Source organism: Scardinius erythrophthalmus (genome assembly GCF_964197995.2).
Source record: "Scardinius erythrophthalmus genome assembly, chromosome: 9".
Lineage (NCBI taxonomy): Eukaryota > Metazoa > Chordata > Actinopteri > Cypriniformes > Leuciscidae > Scardinius > Scardinius erythrophthalmus.
Genome location: NC_138229.1, coordinates 12,368,708 through 12,390,465, shown reverse-complemented (window position 1 = coordinate 12,390,465; position 21,758 = coordinate 12,368,708). Strand labels below are relative to the sequence as shown.

The following is a 21,758-nucleotide window of genomic DNA, read 5'->3' as shown; positions in this document are numbered from 1 at the left end:
TCGCTTTGATTGATTTATTAAATGTTGTCTTTTGTTGGACAAGAGGTTCATAAGTTTGGAAAGATATTTGACGCGTCTTGCTTTTTCAAATGCACCTTATAAGCAACTCAAACTCGCAGTGCTTTCAGATGGAGTAGCATTTACTACTGATCACAGAGCCGTACGTTACTGACAAGCTACGCATAAAAAAATATTTCATATTTCATAATCGCAATAAGCCAAATTGGTTTAAGTGCGATTTAATGTTAATTGCGATTAATCGTGCAGCCCTACTTTGGGTAAAAAAAAAAAAAAAAAAAGTGTATATATATATATATATATATATATATATATATATATATATATATATATATATATATATATATATATATATATATATATATATATATATATATATATATATATATATATATATTTATATTTATTTATTTATTTATTTATTTATTTATTTATTTATTTTATTTTAAATTCAATTAAATTAACCTCATTAAAATGGTTTTGTATAAATTAAACAAATTGAACCAACTGAACATTTGGTTCTGTTAAAGTCACCATGACATCAAAATGGACAATTCTTATAATTGACAGTTCATTTTTTTTCTTGTAAGTCATTTAAAAAAAGACTAATGCAACTTCCATTAAGTCATTTCTGAGAAAAGCTTTTGAAAGTGGATTGAACTGAGCACCACAGCACACTTGTAGCCAATCAGCAGTAGGGGGTGTGTTCACTCATGATGGGAAAGAGAGTGAGCAAGAGGGAGATTAGAAAGACTAGACTAGAGATGGCTGAGAGACATTACAAAAGAGAAAAGGTCAGAGAAAAAAAATTAAGCAATGATGGTTGCTTGGTTTGAATGGTTTGAACGTTGAATCCACATGTAACAGATGTGGCCCGGATCTGGGCCGACACTATGTTGCTGTCTGGGGGTGTGCTGCTGGTGATGAACAACAATCTCTTGCTTCTATATACTCTCCTGTACTGTGTGTTCATGTTTTGTTGCTCATCGTTGCTTAATTTTTCACGAAGCATTATTTTGATTTGCTTCAGCTACAATAAAGAGACATCCACTCTTGTGTTTGCGTATTTGTGCATTTTGGGGGCGGAGCAATGAAGGGAGTGTGTTTGTTTGGGTTGATTTCAAATAGCAAGTGCTTCTCAGAAATTGCTTACTGCACCTTTAATGGTTCATGTACTGAAATACTCTGACAAGTGAAAAGACATCCATTGATGTTTGGTTACAAAAGTGTACTCAAAATGATGGAAAATCTGATAAAGTTAACGTTTGTTTCAATCAATTCACCCACTGATGTGCACAAGATGCATATGCATGCATGTATCTATATGATTTCCCTCCTGAATATTTAACCAATCATAATCAGAGGTAACCATTCAAACCAATCAGCTTTCAGACTTATATTAGTATGTCATCATTCTTTTTTTCAAAATATTTATTCTTCAAAAGTACAAAAAAAGTGTTAAAGGAACAGGAATTGCTACATTAATGGTGATTCCCATATCTAGTTAGGAAGTCTCTTTGGTACACCAGCGTTCAATGCAGAAAAACAGCATTCAAAACAAAACATATGCTGGTCTTTTCAGGAGTAAGCACACATGCTCGCATGAAAACACTGGCAGTGCGATTCATTAACACATGGCTATGGCTTTATTGTCTTCCCTTCTGCCGCTAACAGTATGCTGTTAAGCAAACAACAAGCTACTCATTGTGAAATGTGCGCTGTTTACATCTGCCCACATGCATGAGTCAGTAACATAAAACGAAGGACTATTTTACAGCCTCCATATGTGGCTGAGATGTAATTTGTGTAGTTTTTGTGACGACAATGGCATGTTTACAAGTCCAGCATGCATCATTTGTCAAACATCATTTGTCAGGGATATGTCAGAGCTGAAATGCAGTAAATCTGTCCTTGTGTGAAGGAATCATGGCTTCAGGACATGGGCTAAACACCTGTCTAAAGGTTTCTCCTCCTGCTTGCTTTTCCCCCCTCCTTCTGGTGAGCTGTTACGAAGTTGTCAAGCGGGACTGCCACTGTCAATGAGGACTGTAAAGAGGATTTCGTGTCCTTCTGAGTGGACCAGCGCCTCTCTCCTTCTTAGGCTGAGAAAATCCCCCCTGTATTCCAGTCCCTCTTGGAGGATGCGTAAGGAAATCCTTGCCATTTTCCCCACACCAGAAACCTCCCTCTGTGAGAGCTTAGCTTCGTCCCAATCCCACCAAGCAACAGCATTTGTCTAACAGTGATGGCTTGGGCTTGAATTCAGATGGGATGTGTGGGAGAACTCAATGCGATCAACAAATGTAGCAACTTAAGTGGTGGAAAATATAATCTGTTGTGTTTTATGAGTCATAAGTATACATTTCACATTCCGAATGTGTTGATTGTTGATTATAGGGCAGATATTCACTGTAAATTTGAATTAAAGGTTGTACCTTAACTGGGAAGTGGTGCAAATTGCCTGCAATAGATAATAATAGATTGTGCTGTTACTTGCACGTCGGTTTGGATAAAAATTTCACCTTAACGAATAGATGAAATGCAAATGTAGATGACACTCCATTTATGCCTATTCAGACACACACACACATACTTGCACTTCTCTCTGACTAAGGAAGATGCAGGGCACATGCAGCTTTCTTCGCCATCAGAAACGCAGTGATAAACAATTAAATAACTTCAAAACTTTATACAGATTATAGTGTTTGTTTATATTCAAATTATATGATTTTACATATATAACATAATCAGTTATGTTCAACAGCTGTATAAATACATATATTGCAGTATAAACAAGCATTCTTGCACTGTATTTAGTGTACCATCATACCATAAATGTGTGTCAATTGTCTTCTTGATTATAGTAAATGTATCTACTGCTCAAATGTATAAAGGGGGTAGGCGTCAATAAGCTTAAGCTTCTGCCTACTCCTTTTGAGCATCATATCCACGTTTTTTATTTATTTACTTACTTATTTATTTGTGCATGTATCCTTCTTTAGTTTTGCCTACTGTGCTGAACCTGGCTATTATGTAGAACTTTGTGGAACTCAGATGCTCAAATAAATAAAGATGATGATGATGACCATACACCCAATAATGTGCATCTACACTGCCATTACAAAAGTTTGGGTTCATTAAGATAAAAAATAAAAAATAATATATATATAAATCGCAATAAGCCAAATTGGTTTAAGCGCGATTTAATGTTAATTGCGATTAATCGTGCAGCCCTACTTTGGGTAATATATATATATATATATATATATATATATATATATATATATATATATATATATATATATATATATATATATATATATATATATATATATATATATACTATATATATATATATATATATACTATATATATATATACTATATATATATATATATACTGTATATATATATATATATATACAGTATATATATATATATATATATAGTATATATATAGTATATATATAGTATATATATAGTATATATATAGTATATATATATATATATATATATATATATATATATATATATACTATATATATACTATATATATACTATATATATACTATATATATATATATATATATATATATATATATATATATATATATATATATATATACTGTATATATATATATATATATATATATATATATATATATATATATATATATATATATATATATATATATATATAAAATTTGAAAGTATCTAATGCCAAGACTGCATTTATTTGATTAAAACAGTCAATTTAGAATAATTTAATGCATTCTTGCTGAATGTATTTATTTCTTTCAAAACAAAAATCTTACTGACCCCAATCTTTTAAACTGTAGTGTACATATTTCACACATAGACACGCGTAAGAAAACTTTCAGGCAAGATGAACTTTAGATGTGTCTTAGCTTTACAGCCATTTTTCATCAGACAGTTAAATTAATTGAATACAACAGTGAGTACTTTTGTCACAAGAGTTCCAGAAATGCTTTTTAGCTTTGCTCAGCCTCTTTTTTTCCCCCCAGAGCGTTTTTTTCCAACCCTAATAGGAAGATTTTATGATAAAGTGTATTGACAGATAGACGCTTGAACACGTTAGTTCCCATGGTGATTTCACAGAGGCACGTTTAAGTTTGCATTGTGTTTCACAGCCTTGAAGGAGTCCTTTCAGGTAGACTCTCACTGTTCGTTTCTGTCATTCTCTGAGAGTTTCTATTTGTCTCTCTCTATATTTTATGCCTTCAGATTTAAACACTTGTTGTAGATGTTACTTGCTGCTATACAGGGATATTCAAGATGGTTGACTTTTCGGAAGTGAAGTCATCTAGTATATGTGTATATATATATTTTTAAGATTAACTGTGATATTTTTTGCTGCAGAACTTTAAAACCCTCTCTAAGAGGCTGCATTCATGTAGATTCTAAATGAATCCCTTTTAGTGTGTTGTCGACTCGTTAAACTTTATCTGAGGAGTTGCAATTATTTTACAGCCATCAAAACACCACTTGTGTAACAAAGCACCCTCAATTATAAATTAGACAATTACAGACTTCAAATTGCCTGCTGTGAGCACTGAGCACAGGTCTTGCCTTTTTTATGAGGACTGTTCTAGCAGTGTTTTCCAATTTTGTCTCTCTTATCGGACTCATCTATTTCAGGTCTTGAGCTGCATTTACAATCACACTGTCTATTAGGTTCTTCATTTGATTTGAAACTTTCTTCACAACCATTAAAAAAGTTTGTGCAATTTAGTATGAATATGAAGCAGAACTGCTAGTCCTATGTAGGGCTGGGGGATTCAGGAGCCTATTTCAGCATCTCATATTGTGGATCCTAATTATACAGAGCTCCTGTAGCTCACACAGTAACAGCATGGCGCTTGCAAGTCGTCAAGTCAAATTTATTTTTATAGCACTGACAATATACATTGTTTCAAAGTGGCTTTGCAGAAAATCATGATGTTATTGTTTATAATATCTTAATATTTTCATATCATGTCACATTTAGCAGAGCTGGGCCGTAATATAGTTTACATTTTGCTACTATACAAGCAATCAAACGGTTGAGATATGCTATATAGTGTATATTGCCCTCCGCGAGTATATTGTATTTATACTTTTAACTTTATATAAAGAGCTAGATGATATATAGTATAGTTACAAAATATAGTTACATTATGCAAAAAAAGAAGAAAAAAAAAACAGCCAGTTGAGATTTAGTATTTATCGCTTTACGCAAGTGTACTGCATGTTTGCGGATAAAGTTGGATATAATATACTGTATATCAAACTTTATATATAGAGCACTGAGGTGATGTAAACAAATCATGCTTCTGAGATTTGCTGTATTGTATATATTGCTTTGTGAGTATACTATATCCATGAGGATACTATATCTGTGTAATGTAGGATGTATTATACAGTATATCCAACTTTTAATATATATCTGGGAAATAATATATTTTCTGATGATATAACAATCAAATTGTTGAGATTTGCTGCTGTAAATAGTACATTCCTCTTAATGTGAATGTACTGTATGTATCTGAGTAAGGTTGGATATATTAGTTATTATTTGGTATGATACGTTATTTTGGATTATGGTGGATATATAAATGTATTTAAAGGGATAGTTCATCACTGTCATCATTTTACTTCCCCTCATGCTGTTTCAAACTGCATAAGTTTCTTTCTTCTGTGAAACACAAAAGAAGCTAATTTGAAGAATTTCTTTTTGTCTAGACCGTACAACGAAAGTCTAAAACAACATTTTGTATGGACAAAAACAGTTGAAATATTCATCGAAATTTCTTTTGTGTTCAGCAGAAAGAAGGACATGCAGCTATGGAATGTCATGAGGTTGAGGAAATAAATACCCCCTGAATATGTCGGCTGAAATATCGTTTTAAGATTAGTTGTTAAGACAACTCATTGACTAGTCATTGAAATATGTAGTTTTTAACGCTAAGGTAGATAAAAGGCAACAGGTATGTGTGCACAGCAGAAGTCCTGTTAAGTGCTGGGAGGGAGGCATGGAGCTGTAGCCCCAGCATCAATTTTCATTTTCTTCTCCTCAAAAGGCCCAGAGATGCTGAGAACCACTCAGGCGTCAAGATCTCCCACAGACAGAAGATGAACTAGCAGGCCCTTTTAATTTTAATCCAGAGAAGATGGAGAGTTGAGCCCTGCCCTCTCTCTTTCTCAGCCTCTGGCACTCGTGTCAGTGAGGAGATCATTGTTCTTTTCTCCCCTTGCTTTCATTCGACTCCCTCTCAAGTCCCCCTAAAACCCTTCATCCCTCCACCTCAATCAGTTCTCTGTATTTCTAACAATGACTCGTAATTTAAGCGACTTCACACGATGTGTAATCAAACCGGCTCTTTTCGTAAAGGGTTGATTGTGTTCTCAGGAGGTATAGACACGCATATGTCTGGCCAACAATATGGCTAATGAAAAGGCCATAAGGACCCAGATTCCGTGACAAGGAAACAAAGCCTCGTGAATGAATATGCCAGCTTTCTAATTACAGACAATTGACATTTCCGAGTCCTCTGGGGTATCGATGCCGGGCTGACAGTAGCAAATGCCAGTGCACAGAACTTCTCCATTACAAAAGATATTCGCTTCTGTGTTTGTTGAGAGTCTAATCAAACAAATTTATATTCATGGCTGGTGACCTAAGTAAGTTGATTCGCAGAATTTATGTACACAAGGGAGAGAGTCATTTATATTGGCGTGCTTGTAGTATCAAGGACATTTATAAACCTCTGTTGTCTCTCAGCCATTTGTGTCAGGGATTATTAATGCTTATTATAGATAAATTTAACTGTAAATTAGCCCAAATGCCTCCCACAGCGATTGCCGATTCAAGACGCGTCACCTGCGTTGATTTTCTTCATCATGAACATTTGTTTTTGCCAGTTTGGTTTATGAAGTTGTCCATGAAGGCCTATGAGGATTTTAAGTGAGGCAGTAGAGGAGAGAAACGATGGAGGATTTGCAATGTGAAAAGTTAATAAAGTGGTCGTGTGTGAGAACAAGACCCTGTTTACAGATCTGGATTTAAGGATCAGGAGTTCAGTTTGTACATTTAGTATTGCTGTGTTCCTCAGTTATTTTAGTGAAGTACTTCTTTTACCTGACTGTGTGTCACATGAGTTGTCTCTTTGTTTTTTATGCCCACCAAGGCTGCATTTATTTGATCAAAAAATATAAGAACAATGAAATATGATCACAATTTAAACAATTTTTAAACGTAATTTATTCCTGAGTGACGGCAAAGCTGAATTTTCAGCATCATTACTCCAGTCTTCAGTGTCACATGATCCTTCATGAATCATTCTAATATGCTGATTTGCTGCTCAAGAAACATTTTATATTATTATCAATGTTGAAAACATTTGTGCTGCTTATTTATTTGTGTGAAAACCACAATACTTTTTTTCCAAATTCCTTGAATAGACAGTTCAAAGGAACAGCATTTATTAGATTTTTTGTAACAATGTAGGTCTTTACTGCCACCCAGTTTAGTTGCTGAATAAAAGCCAAAAAGTCTTTCTGATCCAAAATCTTTGAACAGTAGTGCATATCTATGCATTTTTCAAAATGTTTCGATTAAACTCACTATTTTTTTAATCCAAAAATAACCAGCAATATTTAAACCCTTGTTTTAGCTGAGTGCTTGATTGACATTTTGTGTGTGTGTTTTAAACTATCTCCAATGTGATTGATTGAATCTCACATTTTAGACCCATTTACACCTGTATTTAGTGCTGTCCTGTTGCAAATAGATTACTTGAAATAGATATCAATATCAGGGATAATTAGAACCTAAAACCCTGTTTACGCCATTCATCTTTGATTCCATTTTACATATTTTTCCTTCAGAATGTTTGTTTTTAGCAGCAATAAAAATGATTTGATCTCAACAGCATTGAATGACATCTTCTGATGTCGTTCATAAATGTTACTTGACAACCAACAGTGAAAACACCTACTAGCATCCCAACTGTCAGGGACTAATGACATGCAGCTAGCAGTGTGCACAGGGCTTAGCACATATTCCAAATCAGAAATCACATTTTTTATATCTATTTTTGGCCTTGTTCATCACTTTTATTGACATTGATCATGTAGAGTTGACAGGAAACTTGGCAAATGACATAAGATGGTCTCAAACTCGAGCATCTTGGAGAGTGTGCTGCACATCACTATAGGCAACAGATGACATTTTAGCCACAGAAAATTGCAGAAGGACTTGCTGCCACTGCCATTTCTACATAATTTCACCTTGAATGGAGACCATGCAGGTTATCCAAAGCAACTGAAACCACTGCTGAATTTTGAGGCCTTAAAACCCATCAGACTCTTTCACCCCCTTTATAGAGGTCACAGTAAAATCGTCCGTTCTGCTCCCACCGCAATACCATACACCCTTTTATGATGCTTTCCAGATGTCTAAGAATGACGCCATACAGTCCTAACGATCTGTTCATTCATTCATTAACGCAAGCAGCCCTCGATATGCAAACATTTCTCCTTTTTTTAATGGCTGCGCTATAAAATGTAATTTTGTCAACTGGGACCCCTGTATGAGAAATCTCTATAGACCAACAAATCTTGAAAGATCGCCATAGAAAAAGCAGAGATTATGACCTCATTAATAAGCATTAAAGGCAAGCAATGCAAGCTTAAGAAGTGTGTCTCTGTGGACGTGTGGGAAGCGGCTGCGTTGAGCTCAATGTATCTGAAAATTACCCTTCGGCCCCTACCAGCAAACTCCTTTCTGCTTGTATTGGATTATGCTAAGTCATGGTGGGTAATTACTCTCTTCCTGGTGGTCATTTCTGTATTATTTTTTATTTTTTTCCAAAACAGAGGGCTATGTTCTTGTCATTTGCACAGTGCAAGGAACGTTAATTTACAATTTTCTACTAATAGCCCCATTGGCTATAACACATGATGCTAGCTAGACTGGGGTTGATCTTTGACTTTGAGTTGAAGTCTTAGAACTTTGTCTCCAAACAACGGCCATCACAGACAGTGTTTTCTAGCCAATTTGGATAATGGCTTCTTTATCCCCCAGCATAGCGGATGCTTGTTATGAACAGGATGCTTTTATTGAAGAGCAATAAACTTTAAGAAGCCTTGTTTTTCCACTAAGGTCCATTAGCTGGCCTTAACTGCAGTATTTGTTGTTTACACTATACATACAAAAACACTACATGCTAAATAGTCACCGTAATGCAAGCTGCATTATATATTCCTGAACATCGTTGGTCTCCTCTCTCTCTCTGACTCTAGCACTTTTTTTTTTCCTGCTGGGTCCCGCATGCATGTTTCGATTATTGTTTAATTCCAATGTTATGAGCTGAATGTAATGTTACGGTGTTGACCGGTCAGAAATTAATAGCTTGTTGCGTGACACTGGGAGAGCGGTAAAATTTACCATCAATTCCGCAGGCTGTCCCCAAGTTTAATTACCGTTGGAATGCTGACTGGTATTTTCATTATAGCAGGTTGAAGAAGGGTCAAAGTAGATTTGCAAACGTTCACTTGCTCCCCCGGCAACATTTTATCAGGTGCTTGAAATGCTGGAATAATTATATATCAAGCTGAATAAATAATTGATTCTATAATAGCCCCTTTCTTGTCCTCTTGTGAGACCCGACCTGAATTTTCTCCCTCCCTCACTCTGGGCTCATCTGTTTTATTTTAATTCAGTTTATTTGGATAGCGCTCTGTCTTTCTGTCTGTCTCTCTATCTGTTATACCAAATACTGCATTAAAATTAAATATTCTAACAGAATTTTCACATGTTTTTAAAAAATTGCTGTAGAAGAGCTGGAATTAGATAAGCTTAATATTCCAGTCAGGATTTTTAGCTGATCTTTATTATTGTTTATGGATTGAGGGATCTATGCAGAAGTAACCTATGGAAGATTTCTTAATAAACTCTCCAAGTTCATCAAAGTTTAATAGCTGTTTAGATGTGCTGTTGGGGGAATTAAGTCCAAAAGGTTACAAGAAGTTGCTTCACTAACACAATAAGAGTGTCTGTCTTGTTGTTTTTAACATAATTGTCAGGGGTTGTACTCCTTAAGGTGAATGCGAGGTAAATATGTGTGTGTCCACATGCATCTGCCATTATGTCCCGTGTTTAGCTGGCTGTGTGTGCGGCAGAGCATTCTAGAGCAGGGGGGCAGATGTAAGAGAAAAGTCCACATTGAATTAGCTTCCATCTCTGTGCTCTAATGCTGTATAATGGCTGCAGACATCTCATGGGTAATAGCTCAGGGATTACAGAGAAGGCATATTGCTCTTAGTGACACCACTAACCTTATTAGAGAGAGAGAGAAAGAGCGAGAACGAGAGAGTTCGATGTGAATTTGCAGTGACTGGAGCCTGAAGAGATGTATTATTATAATAGAAAGTACCTGATCCAAATAACAGTTATTTACTGTATCTTGTGTACATGATGACAGCCACGTTTTCTCCCAGTCTGTGTCATTTCACACATAAAATGTTCAACTAAATAATTATGTATCTAATGAATTGGGCTTTTAATAGTGTATCGAGGTGTTGCGTAACCTAAACGAAAGCCTTTTTGCATGCGCTGTTATTCCTTTCCTTTATTAACCTTTATTTTCTGAATTTCCCTGGCGGATGAATAAAGCATCCATCCATCCATCCATCCATCCATCCATCCATCCATCCATCCATCCATCCATCCATCCATCCATCCATCCATCCATCCATCCATCCATCCATCCATCCATCCATCCATCCATCCATCCATCCATCCATCCATCCATCCATCCATCCATCCATCCATCCATCCATCCATCCATCCATCCATCCATCCATCCATCCATCCAAGTCTCTAATTTCAATGACTTTTGTAGCACATTCCAATCATTTGGAGCAGCAAAACCAAAAGTGGAACAACCATAAACAGTTTTCTTCCTAGGGAAAATGAAAAAAAAAAATGTATTAGATGATCTGGTTCCTTTATAAATGGGAATAACAGACTGCATGCATGTCTGACCTCTTAGTCCATACATCAGCAGCACACACATTGCTTGCCTCTCTAGAGCTTGTAGTACATGTCTTTGTATGTATAACACAGCTAGATAGAGACAACTCCGGCTATTTATCTGTGTCTGTTCAAATAGCCAAGTGAGGAAAAATACTCTGAGATGTGGTTGTGGTTTTTAAAAAGTGGGTTTGCGTTGGTGTAAATGTGTGCCTGAGTTGAATAGAGAGTGAGAAAAAGAGATATAAATGGCAAAAACTCATTGAAAGCAAGATTGTAGTTTTTGAAAACTGCATTGCCAGCTGGTTTAATCGTCTGGTCATCTGAATTGAATGAGTCCCTGCTTGGAATTGCTTATGGGTTATTATGAAGATACTCTTACTCTTTCTTTTCGCTGAGACTTGTGTAGTATGCCCTTCACAAGTGTGAAATGGTTTAATTTACTCTTTCATTAATTGCTTTGGTGGATCTCGAACTGAGCCACACAAGGGGTTACTGAATAACCAGTACTAATCTAAAACTCCATTAACTCATGCCGGGGGAGGATTTCTGATTACACGAGGGGCAAATCAAATAAAACACTTTTTCTGTTAAAGGTGCTCTAAGCGATGTTGGGTGACGTCACTTCTTGTTGACGTTCGAAGTATTGTCAAACAAAACGGAGGCTAGCTCGAACCTCCCTCCCCCTCATCCCGTCGACTCCCTTCTGTGCTTCCTGAAACAGTCATGAATTCGGGACTTTGCGCGTTCCTTCTCCTTTTCCCTCTTCTTAGCTATTTGTTCATCGGAACGTCGTCTCTTTGGTCGTGTGTCGGCCATATCAAAATTCAAGAGAATATAATTCTAACGTTTGTCGTTGTCTAGGACATCTCAACTCTAGCTAACTTCCCTCTTCATGCTTCTCTCTCCTCCACTCCCCACACCCCCTTCATGTGCACGCACACTAACCCCCCAACCCCCACCCCCACCCCCAAATCATTCTTGCCGGTTATTGGCTAGAACACAGTTTGTTATGTTTTGTGGTCCAGGCTGGCCCAGTTTGTTTTTCTTGCCATTTGTGGAGCCTGGGCTGTCTACAGAAACCGGGGTTTTTTTTTTTTTTTTACAGTGTGTTCAGGGGACAGGCAGCTAACGGTTAGTGAGGAGATGTTTGCTGTATGTGACAAAATAAGTTTTGGCCTAGAAAAACGCGTGACATCGCTTAGAGCACCTTTAATGTATTGCTTTTCATCGCTCACATTTATGTTTTGTTTTTCTGACACTTCCATGTGATATAGTTGGGAAATTATGCAATAATATATACGTAATAATATGCTAATAATAATAATATATATCTTTTTTTTTTTCTCAGTGCAGCTTTTGTTCGGAAGATTTAAAACTAGATTACATTAAATTAACCTTTTTTTAACTCTTTTCCCACCATTGACTGGCAACTTAAACAACAACAACAACAAAAAACAACGCTGGTGGGGAATTAACTTCAGGTGCTGATTAACTAAATACTCATATTGTTTTGGCAAAATAAGCTCACTAAAAATCAGATTTTTTAACATACATTAAAAATACAGTTATTTTACTTACTAAACACGGCATTAGATGTGTACTGGGGTTTGGTGAGCTAATAGAATTTTCCAAGCAGTAAACACTGCTTAGGTACAAGCTGTTTAATGCACAAAGACTCTTGCAGGGATGTTTTCCTTTCACTGGTTAGAAGATTGCATTTGTGTCATCCATTGATTAGCATCTCGTTTTGGTATCACTTGTTATACAGCAGCCATGAAAACATGGGGAAAAAAAAGGAGGAACAACAGGGATCGCTAGGACCAGATAAATGAGGGTGTTTCCCTGGATACGAGCTGTAGGAGACAAGGATGCAGCCATTTGGGGAATTGGACTATCGATTGCCATTATTAGCCATTCTTTGCATGACCACACAATTTGTTGTGTTTTTTTTGTTCTTATTTAGGAGACGTTTGTTGAAATCTTGAACAGTCTGACTAGTTCAGAATTTAAATTCTCTTTTCTTTTTCTATTTTTCTTTTCTCTCTCCATTGCAGTGAATAAGCACAAACCATGGATCGAGACGTCCTACCATGGTGTCATCACGGAGAATATGGACACAGTACTGCTAGACCCTCCCCTGGTCGCACTGGACAAAGATGCCCCTGTCCCTTATGCAGGTATATGACTTATCCAACTGACTACACAGTGCTCTGAAATACTCTATTATGATTGGTCAGTCGTGTCATTCGAGCCATACGGGCAAATGTTGCCGTTGTCCCTGACAACCAATGTCTTGCACTGAGCATGTCTCACATGTTTCATGTCTGTAGTTTTCTTTTTCTTCTCATGATCAAATCAATTTAACTAGGATCAATATTTCATGTCCATTATATATTTATTAGTTAAGCTACATTTTAATAAGTGAAAGTATGTACATTCAGATGGTCATTATATTAAAATAAAACCCCTTGACTTTAGTATTTATTTGGCCATTAATGACATTCTGACTGTATATTTTTCCCTTTCTAATTAAATTGTACTTTTTTTTTCTAACGCTGCATAATTTAAAAAAATAATTTTAGACAAGATCTTTGTCTTGTTTAGACGTGATTGGATAATAAAATTGTATTATTATTTGGAACACGGCCCTTTGGAATATTATAATTATAGTAATATAATACTGATTCAAAATTATATTTCTTTTCATATAATTATATATTTAAACAATAATTTATTCTTTGCCATTTTTAAAACAATCCCATTTTAAGTCTTTAATATGTCCCAACATTGTACTACCAATGCTTCATTTTGAAGTATGCATAACATTCAGAATATATATCTTTTTAATTAAATCGCAGCCTTTTGCAGTTTAATCGTGATTGTGATCCTTTTGATTAACTTTGCAGCTTGTTTTCCTCATATCTAATCCATTATAATGAGACATACAGTACAAGCTCACTCCATAATATCCAGGATTATTCTAAAATGTATAGCATTGGATGGTAGCTTGGTTCTTCAGTGTAGTGTTCCTCTATTCCTTTGTGTGTAAGTGAGGCCGGTTGAGTGTGAGATTTTATGTGTATTGCAGCATAGTGCTCATATAAAAGAGATTTAGTCAACGCTTTCCTCACTGTTATGGAGACAGATCCGCCTGACCTTCCTGTTATTTCGGAGTGCATTTCCTGCCTCCATCTCCATTGTTGTGGTGACACACAGCCCTTGTATAAGTAGGTCTTGTCTGCCTTTCCATGGCCTAGCGTTCAATAAACTGCCCGGCCTTGAAAATCAGCTGGTACAATGTGCGTTTTGGCTTTCGAGGAGAAGGAGTCAACACTTAGAGTGTCAGTCACCTCTCATGGAGCAATGAATGACGGCACAGCTTTACGACTTGTGTGTTGTTTATGTTAGACAGATTCCGACTCGCTGGTTTTCAAGTGCAGGTTGTTCATATGGGGTAGCAGGAGGTTGGGGAGGGTGGTGGCTGACTGATGCAAAGTAATTAAATAAAGCGATTTTTTTTCCACAAAGAGGAATGTGTGGAAGTATTGTGACAGGTAACTCTCTACAGCTCATTAGATGACAATGCCTAGAATTAATCTCCTCTCTGACAGCCTTGGCAAAAATGACTTTTCTAGCTTTTATATATTGATTTTTGCAGCTTGCACTTGAAAAGCATGCTGTTGATGGTGAACTTAATGAAGACTTGTTCATACCTTGGAAAATCTTTTAGCTGACAACATGCCTCTTTTTCTTTTACAGCATTACAATCGGCTACTGGTGATGACTGATCTTTGCAGTATGTTACTTCAGTGTGTTTTGTTGTAATATCACACTTTAAAGTCAGCATGCAATGAAAATCCATTCTACATGCAGGCTATTGATCTTTTAATGTGAATGATTCATCCATGCATATGTTTTTTTTTTTTTTTTTTTTTCATTTATTGACCTTGGACTTTATCATTAAAATATCACAACTCGATCTTTTGGTAAAACAACATACTTCTCTCTAGTGACACATGCCAGATTTCTCTTATCATTAAGTTACTATTTCTATTACTTACTAATAGGCTGAATTGGTGCTCAAGAATAATTTCTTATTATCAATATGGCTTAATATTTTTTTTTCAGGATAAGATGAATAGAATGAATAGAAAATGTTTAAAGAACAGCATTTATTTTAAATAGATATCTTTTGTAACATTATACATGACTTTACTGTCCTTTTTGGTCAATTGAAATGCCCTTGCTGAAAAAAAGCACTAAAGGGGTTCTATTATGCTTTCACTTTTTCAAATTTAGTTGGTTTGTAATGTCGCTCTTTGAGCATAAAAAAGATCTGCAAGGTTACAAAGATTAATGTCCATTCTAAATGGAGATATTTTATTTAACAGAATTCACTTTCCAAGAACTAAAATGAATGACTCGTTTGGACTAAAACGTTTTTTTTTCCAGGCTTTGTGAAGTCATAAGGTTACGCATTTAATCCCCACCCACGGAATACGCAAAATTGAACTGCTTAGAGAAGAAAGTGTAGTTGCTGTGTCAAAGAGATGCTGTTTTTTGTTTGTTTGTTTTTTTCACCAAAACTCATTTGTTTGACCTTCCTAAGGCTGATGAACTTAAAGTGGTTAAAATTTGTTTTAAACACTGTTCCTGAACATTATAACCCCAACATTTACTGTATATGTGTGCTGCCCATTTTACGGAGAACAGCTTCCAGAACCTAAGAGAGCAGGCTACGCACAAAAGCTTCTCCTGAAATGGAGCAGTTCCCACTTTGTAGGGACAATCTGTTGTTTGTCGATCACAACTTGTAAGTATGTCTTATTATTTGGTGTTGCGTTTTTTTATCAACAGTTCCAATTATAAGATTTATGTTGTTGCTATAATGTAAACAAAGGGCAAAGCTTTGTCTCTGCTCACCTGCTAGCCAACATTAGTGTTGATATAGTGTTTACTGTAGCTTTTGTAAGCTCTCGCTTTTGTAAGCACCGCCCCTTTAAGAAAATTAATCTTGGTTTTGTGATCGATTACCGTTTGTATTACCATAGTTTTCTGGCAAATATCATAATTAAATGGTGTATAACATTGTGTCTAAAATGTATAAGAAAAAAAAAAAAAAAAAACATACCACTGCTGAAACGTCCTTTGAAATCCATGCTTGCATAGTGTGCATGAAATCCGTTCTGCACGATCCCCTTGTTTGTTAACATTCTTAAGTCTGAATCGGACTTGAATTGGTTTGAAATTGACGCCATCCTTAATATTTACATCTGAGTAGAGCTTCCTATTATGGTGAGGGACGTGACATTTGCAGAACACGCGCTAACTGGTCCCAATCACAACACACTGGGCCAGCTAACCAATCACAGCACATTTTTTTATTTCAGAAGGAGGGGCTTCATCGAAACGGAACTAAACAGAGCATTCGGGTCAGACTGGGGAGTGAGGTGCTGTAATAATGTAAAATATTTGAAAAATAATGTGTTTTCAACAATCAAGCATGAAAGCATATTCTTGTACACCCCAAAAACAAAATCAAGACTTCATAAAAGGGCATAATAGTTTTTTTTTAAATAGACCTTTAAAATGTCTTAACTGACCCCAAACTTGACCACAAAGAGAATAACTTTAAAACTCAGGGCCTTTTTTTCCCCTGCATAATCCAGTTTTTTTGGAAACTTTTTTTTGAGAAAGTCTTGTGCACTTATTACTTTGATTGATCAATGACAGATTAATGGTGGACTGCAGCTGTTGTTAAAGCGTCACCGGGAAATGAGTGTTGCGCTCTAATTTGGTGACAGGTGATATTTCACTGCCTTTTCACGGGGAGCCAATGGATACACACGTAAGATTGCTGCCAGGGAGACTCGGAGAAAAACGGGCCCTACATCTCAATCCGTCATTCCCATAATTCTCTTCGCTCCCATTCTCTCCGTCTTTCTTTCTCCGTCCCCTTCTCCTCTTCCATGTCAGACCGTGAGTTATGCGCGGGAGCCTTTGTCATCAATCCTGTTTTCATCTGTTTAGAGAATGGAATGCGGGCATCCTTCTGGCATCGCATTAATTGGGGTGTGGGAACACGACCCGGGATTGTTAAGTGCTTCGCCTCGCCCTCCTTCGTCTTTTTCTCCTGTCTCGCTCGCTGTCTCCCATGTATCAGTTTGCTTTGATGTAAAATAACGATGATGAGCCTCAAGTCGATGATATATGCTGAGGCAGGGATCCTGAAGATGAATTGTTATTTCTGGGAACAAGACTTTCCCCTGTAGAGCAGATAGCGTAGGTCTTGTAGTATGCACAGAGCATTCTCAATCAAATTACAGTGAGGGATAAGCCGGAGTCAGTAGAGGAAGGAAAAAAAAAAAGAAACGGCAGCTTCATTTGCTAATTCTTTATCTCGGCTGTGGCTTCAGCAGCCTCTTTCTCATTAATCTCTTCTCTCAGATGATGTACAATGCTGTATTGTTCCGCTAAACTTTGCCTTCCTCGCACCAGATTAGCTAACAAAACCCAAGCTAGGAAGCAGTCCAGGGAAACTATGGATGGATTGCAAAAACCACACATGAGAGTGAAAATAGAAGGATGTAGTGAAAGAGAATCGCAGCGCCTGCAGTTAAGATTCTTTGCAGTTGTATTGTGTTCCTTTTATAGAAGCAGGACCTGAATTGAACGATGAAAATGTTTTTGGGGGATCACTTTGCATGTTTTCTGATTGTGTTTGAACCATGCTGTCTAAAAAAATCAATAGACTTTGCAGTTGGATACGCTAGTGGATTTTGCTGTTAATTAAATTATTAAAAAAGAATGCCTCTCTTCTGTTAGAAACTGTAAAAGAACTTTGGCAGTCATTTTATCTTGTTAGTCGATGAAGAGAGTGTTGATTATGTGCTGGTCACAATCCTCTCTAAGGTGTGACCAGCTGTCATTTAAAATTAAGAGTGTTGTACTTACTGCATAAAATCACTTTTCAGCTCAGTCTTTTTCCCACAAGGTCGCTTGCTTGATGTGAATAAGAGCTGATTGGAGTGTCATGTATATCATATTTTGTGACAAACAATTTAAGAGATTCATTATAATCATGGTAGGTTATTATAAACATTATAAAGTACATCAAATGTCCCAAAGATATACATTACTGACAAAACTTTTACTTGTACATTTACTTGCTTCTGACCTACTATTCTACACACATTCATCAGTAAATAAATAATGAAAGATGATTCGTTTTTTTTTTTTTTTCATGTGAGCTTTCTAAATGATAAATGCAATTAGTTTCTATGCTTTCGGTTAATTAATCTGAGATATAGATGCTTAGAGGATGCTTAATAAAGCAGATTAGGGGGCGGTTTAAACAGGCAGCTTGAGAAAAAAAGCGAGCAGTGGAACGTTTAACCAAATGTGTTTCATATAAACAATCTTTCTGGGCGATCGTATAATTGTCCTTAGACTTTCAGTAATAGTAATTCATTTGATGTTTTGCAGATCTAATTAGTTTCTAGTCCTACTATTTGGTCAACTTTTTTTTCAAATGTCTGTTTTTCTCTGAAAATGTAACCATAGTAACTCGACCTCCTATGTTGTGGACTGTGAAATGGTTCATTCCAGCCCCGTTCACTCCGGGGTCAGCTGTGGATGAAAGTCTAGGAATTATTTAGAAGTGTGTCTGACTGAGTGAGTTTTTGTTATGATGTGCGCGAATGAGAGTGTGCCCTACATTTCGCCTACATGAAGAGAATAAACAATGTGCCCTATCTCTGTCCTCCTTTGGAATTACATTCAGTGATCCCTGAGGGTCGGGAACCATGCCTGAGGAACTATTTTACTAACTTATGATTCTCTTACTCATATAGTTTCGTCATAGTTTATACACTTGGGGTGACAATTTCTGAAGTTCCCACTGCAAAAAATATCATTTGTAGGCACTAATCAGTTAAGGAAGTCTTGTATTTTTGTGCGATGCTGTATATGCATTTTTATGTTTCTAATTTTTCCCTTTTGTTTTATTATTTTTAGTAAGGAACCAAACCGAAGCCGCTGAGCCAAGCATTTGCGAACGCTGAAAATACAGTGCCTGTTATGAGCGTGAACTATTGTTTGGCACATACTCTGTGGCCCACTGGGATGCATCCCAAAGATGTCCCCAGATGTTTTTGTTTTAAGAAATTCACAAGCAGCCTCCATTCTTCCCAGGTTGTCAGCGTTATATGTGGTGGAGAAGAAACCACGAGAATCATACGAATGAGTGATAATTGAAAGAGTGAAAGCTGAGAGAATTCTTGTTTTGAACCCGTCCATACTGCTGGTGAGGTGACGTGTTCAATTTCGCTGCCAATATCTCCCGTTTTGTTTCGAGGAGTGTGTGTGTTTGAAAATAAAAAGTGTTACCAGAGACGCGAGGTGAAAGTCAAATTAGAATTCTGAGAATGTGTTAGATCCACAGGGATCCACACTGCCGAATCTCTTATGCCTTCTCTTTCTGAAGTGTAGTTTACTGCATATATCTCTTGCATGGTGTACCACCACTACCTCTGAGATATATTTTGTGATATAGATGTTGTTTCAATCAGCCTCGGGTCTTTGTTTATGCTACTTTCACAGAATATAAGAAGCTGGCCTACCCTGCAGTATAGCTTGCTTTCTCAAAGCTATTAGCTAGTATGCTATCAGTTCAGTTATTGAAATAATAAAAATAACTATTTTTTTTACGCGCTAATTAAATGGTTAAGTACGGAAATATTCCTGTGAGGTCTCTTTTAATAACTGAAGAAATTCATTACGAGGGTTCATATGCCACAATCTCAAATGATTATCTTTGACTTGCACCTAAGAGAATTGAAATGAGCTCTTCAAGAGGTAATTGGTAATCATAACGACACATGCTTATAATACTGAATTTTTAGACTTGCATTTGCAGCTGTGGTAGCCAAATGGAATAAGATTTGACAGCATTTTCTGATTAGTGCCAATGGCTCCTAAAAGCCCCTTCTAACTGGAAAATGTCCACCACCGTAGCTTTAGTACTGATTAAAATGACACTTCCACCTCCGTAAGAGACTGGGATTTCAGCCAGACATCATTTGCGAGCTAATTTAATAACATCTTAAGGTGTGCGGATGAGAACGAACCAAACACGGCTTGTTTTAAGGGTCTCTTTAGAGATCCCCCGGCTCGGTTTAATTAGCTTCTGATTGATGGTATGATTGTAAAGAGCCTGGCGTTTCATTTCCTTTAGCAATTTTTATTGTGCATTTTCAGTTTGGTCCCTGATTCCCCAAAGTTTTCGCTAAAATGCATAACTTGTTATTGGCTGACCTGTTACTTTCGCAGAATTCATTTTGCAGGAGGGTTCCTTGAAGAAGCTCTTAGAAGCACATTAGCAGCAGACTTATTATGATGCCTGAAATAACAAAGGAGGATTATTATACCTGGACAACGCGATCCGTTAGCATTCCCTCTCATCGCAATGGCAGTTGCTCAGCTGGTGCAGGCCTTCCCGTAATTATGCGACCTGCTTTCAGCCATCTGTTCTTATGAACACTCTATTTTTGGGCACAAACGTTTTCAAGCCAGTGACCATTGATTTTTCTTTGTCTGCTCTTTGATGTTACAATACAATACAATACAAATTTTATTTCTAGAACACATTTAAAACAACTGCCGTTAACCAAAGTGCTTGCAGCATAGATAATACAACAAAAGCAATTCACACACACACACACACACACACACACACAAAATTAAAACCGGTTCACTGATTTTATTATACTTTTTTAAATGTACTCTTTTTGTTGGCTTGCTGTAATGAAAGTAACAGATCGCATGTGTCCCTGCATACAGTTTTGGAGTAAAAACACACTTAAGGTATGGTAGATAAATGCCTGGGGCCGTATTCACAAAGAATTTTAAGGCTAAAAGTAGCTCCTAACGGGCGAATTTAGGAGCAACTCCTAAAAATAATGGGCGTGTCACTCGTAACTTTAGTTCCCTTTCGTGGTCACTCCGAGTTACGTCGGATGACGACGATTGGGGTTTCGCTTAGAAGCCTATCACCTTCGAGTATTAGAAAACGAGCCAATGGCAATGAAATGCCATGGGTCTGCGGAATTTGCATAGCGTAACTCCGCCCGCCGCAGGGGGTATATAAGGAAGTACGCGAGCACAATGCAGACATGCTTTCGCTTCGGAGCCGAGAACTTCTCCACTCCTGCAAGCCAAATATTCTGAGTTAGTCTTCTCTTACCTTCGAGACGAGCGAACTCTCCGGTGTTGGTGTGACGGCGATTTCAGCGAGTGCTCACTACCCTGCTGATCTGCTCAGTGATCTGACAGTTAGTGTGTTTTCTCCCTGTTCGCTTCAGCATCCGCGGAGTTTATCCTCTCACAAAAAGAGCTTGCACGCGGCACGTCTTTTTAAAGATGCCTCGCCCGTGCACTTCTGGTTGCGGTCGCGAGATATTCTTCTCTGATGGGCATGAACACTGCTTAGCGTGTTTGGGCGTTGATCACGCTAAAGCAGCGTTCATGGATGACTCATGTTCTCACTGCGGGAACATGACCATCTCCATGCTGCGGTCGAGACTCAATGAGCTCACCAGAGCGAGAGTCCCCCTACCCACACCCCGATCTACTGACTCCGAGAGGGCTAGTACTTCGGCTGGTGGCCGGGGTGACCTGAGGGTGACTGTGTGGGACATACTGCG

At 37.1% G+C, this 21,758-nt stretch overlaps 1 protein-coding gene across 1 annotated transcript in view; it reads left to right on the top strand.

The window, feature by feature from the left end:
• clstn2a (calsyntenin 2a) overlaps positions 1–21,758 on the top strand; it is a 232,778-nt gene that overhangs the window by 88,048 nt on the left and 122,972 nt on the right. The window contains exon 2 of the mRNA XM_081375476.1: positions 13,110–13,232. Within this exon, the coding sequence (XP_081231602.1) occupies positions 13,110–13,232 (123 nt within the window). The remainder of the gene's footprint in view (positions 1–13,109; positions 13,233–21,758) is intronic.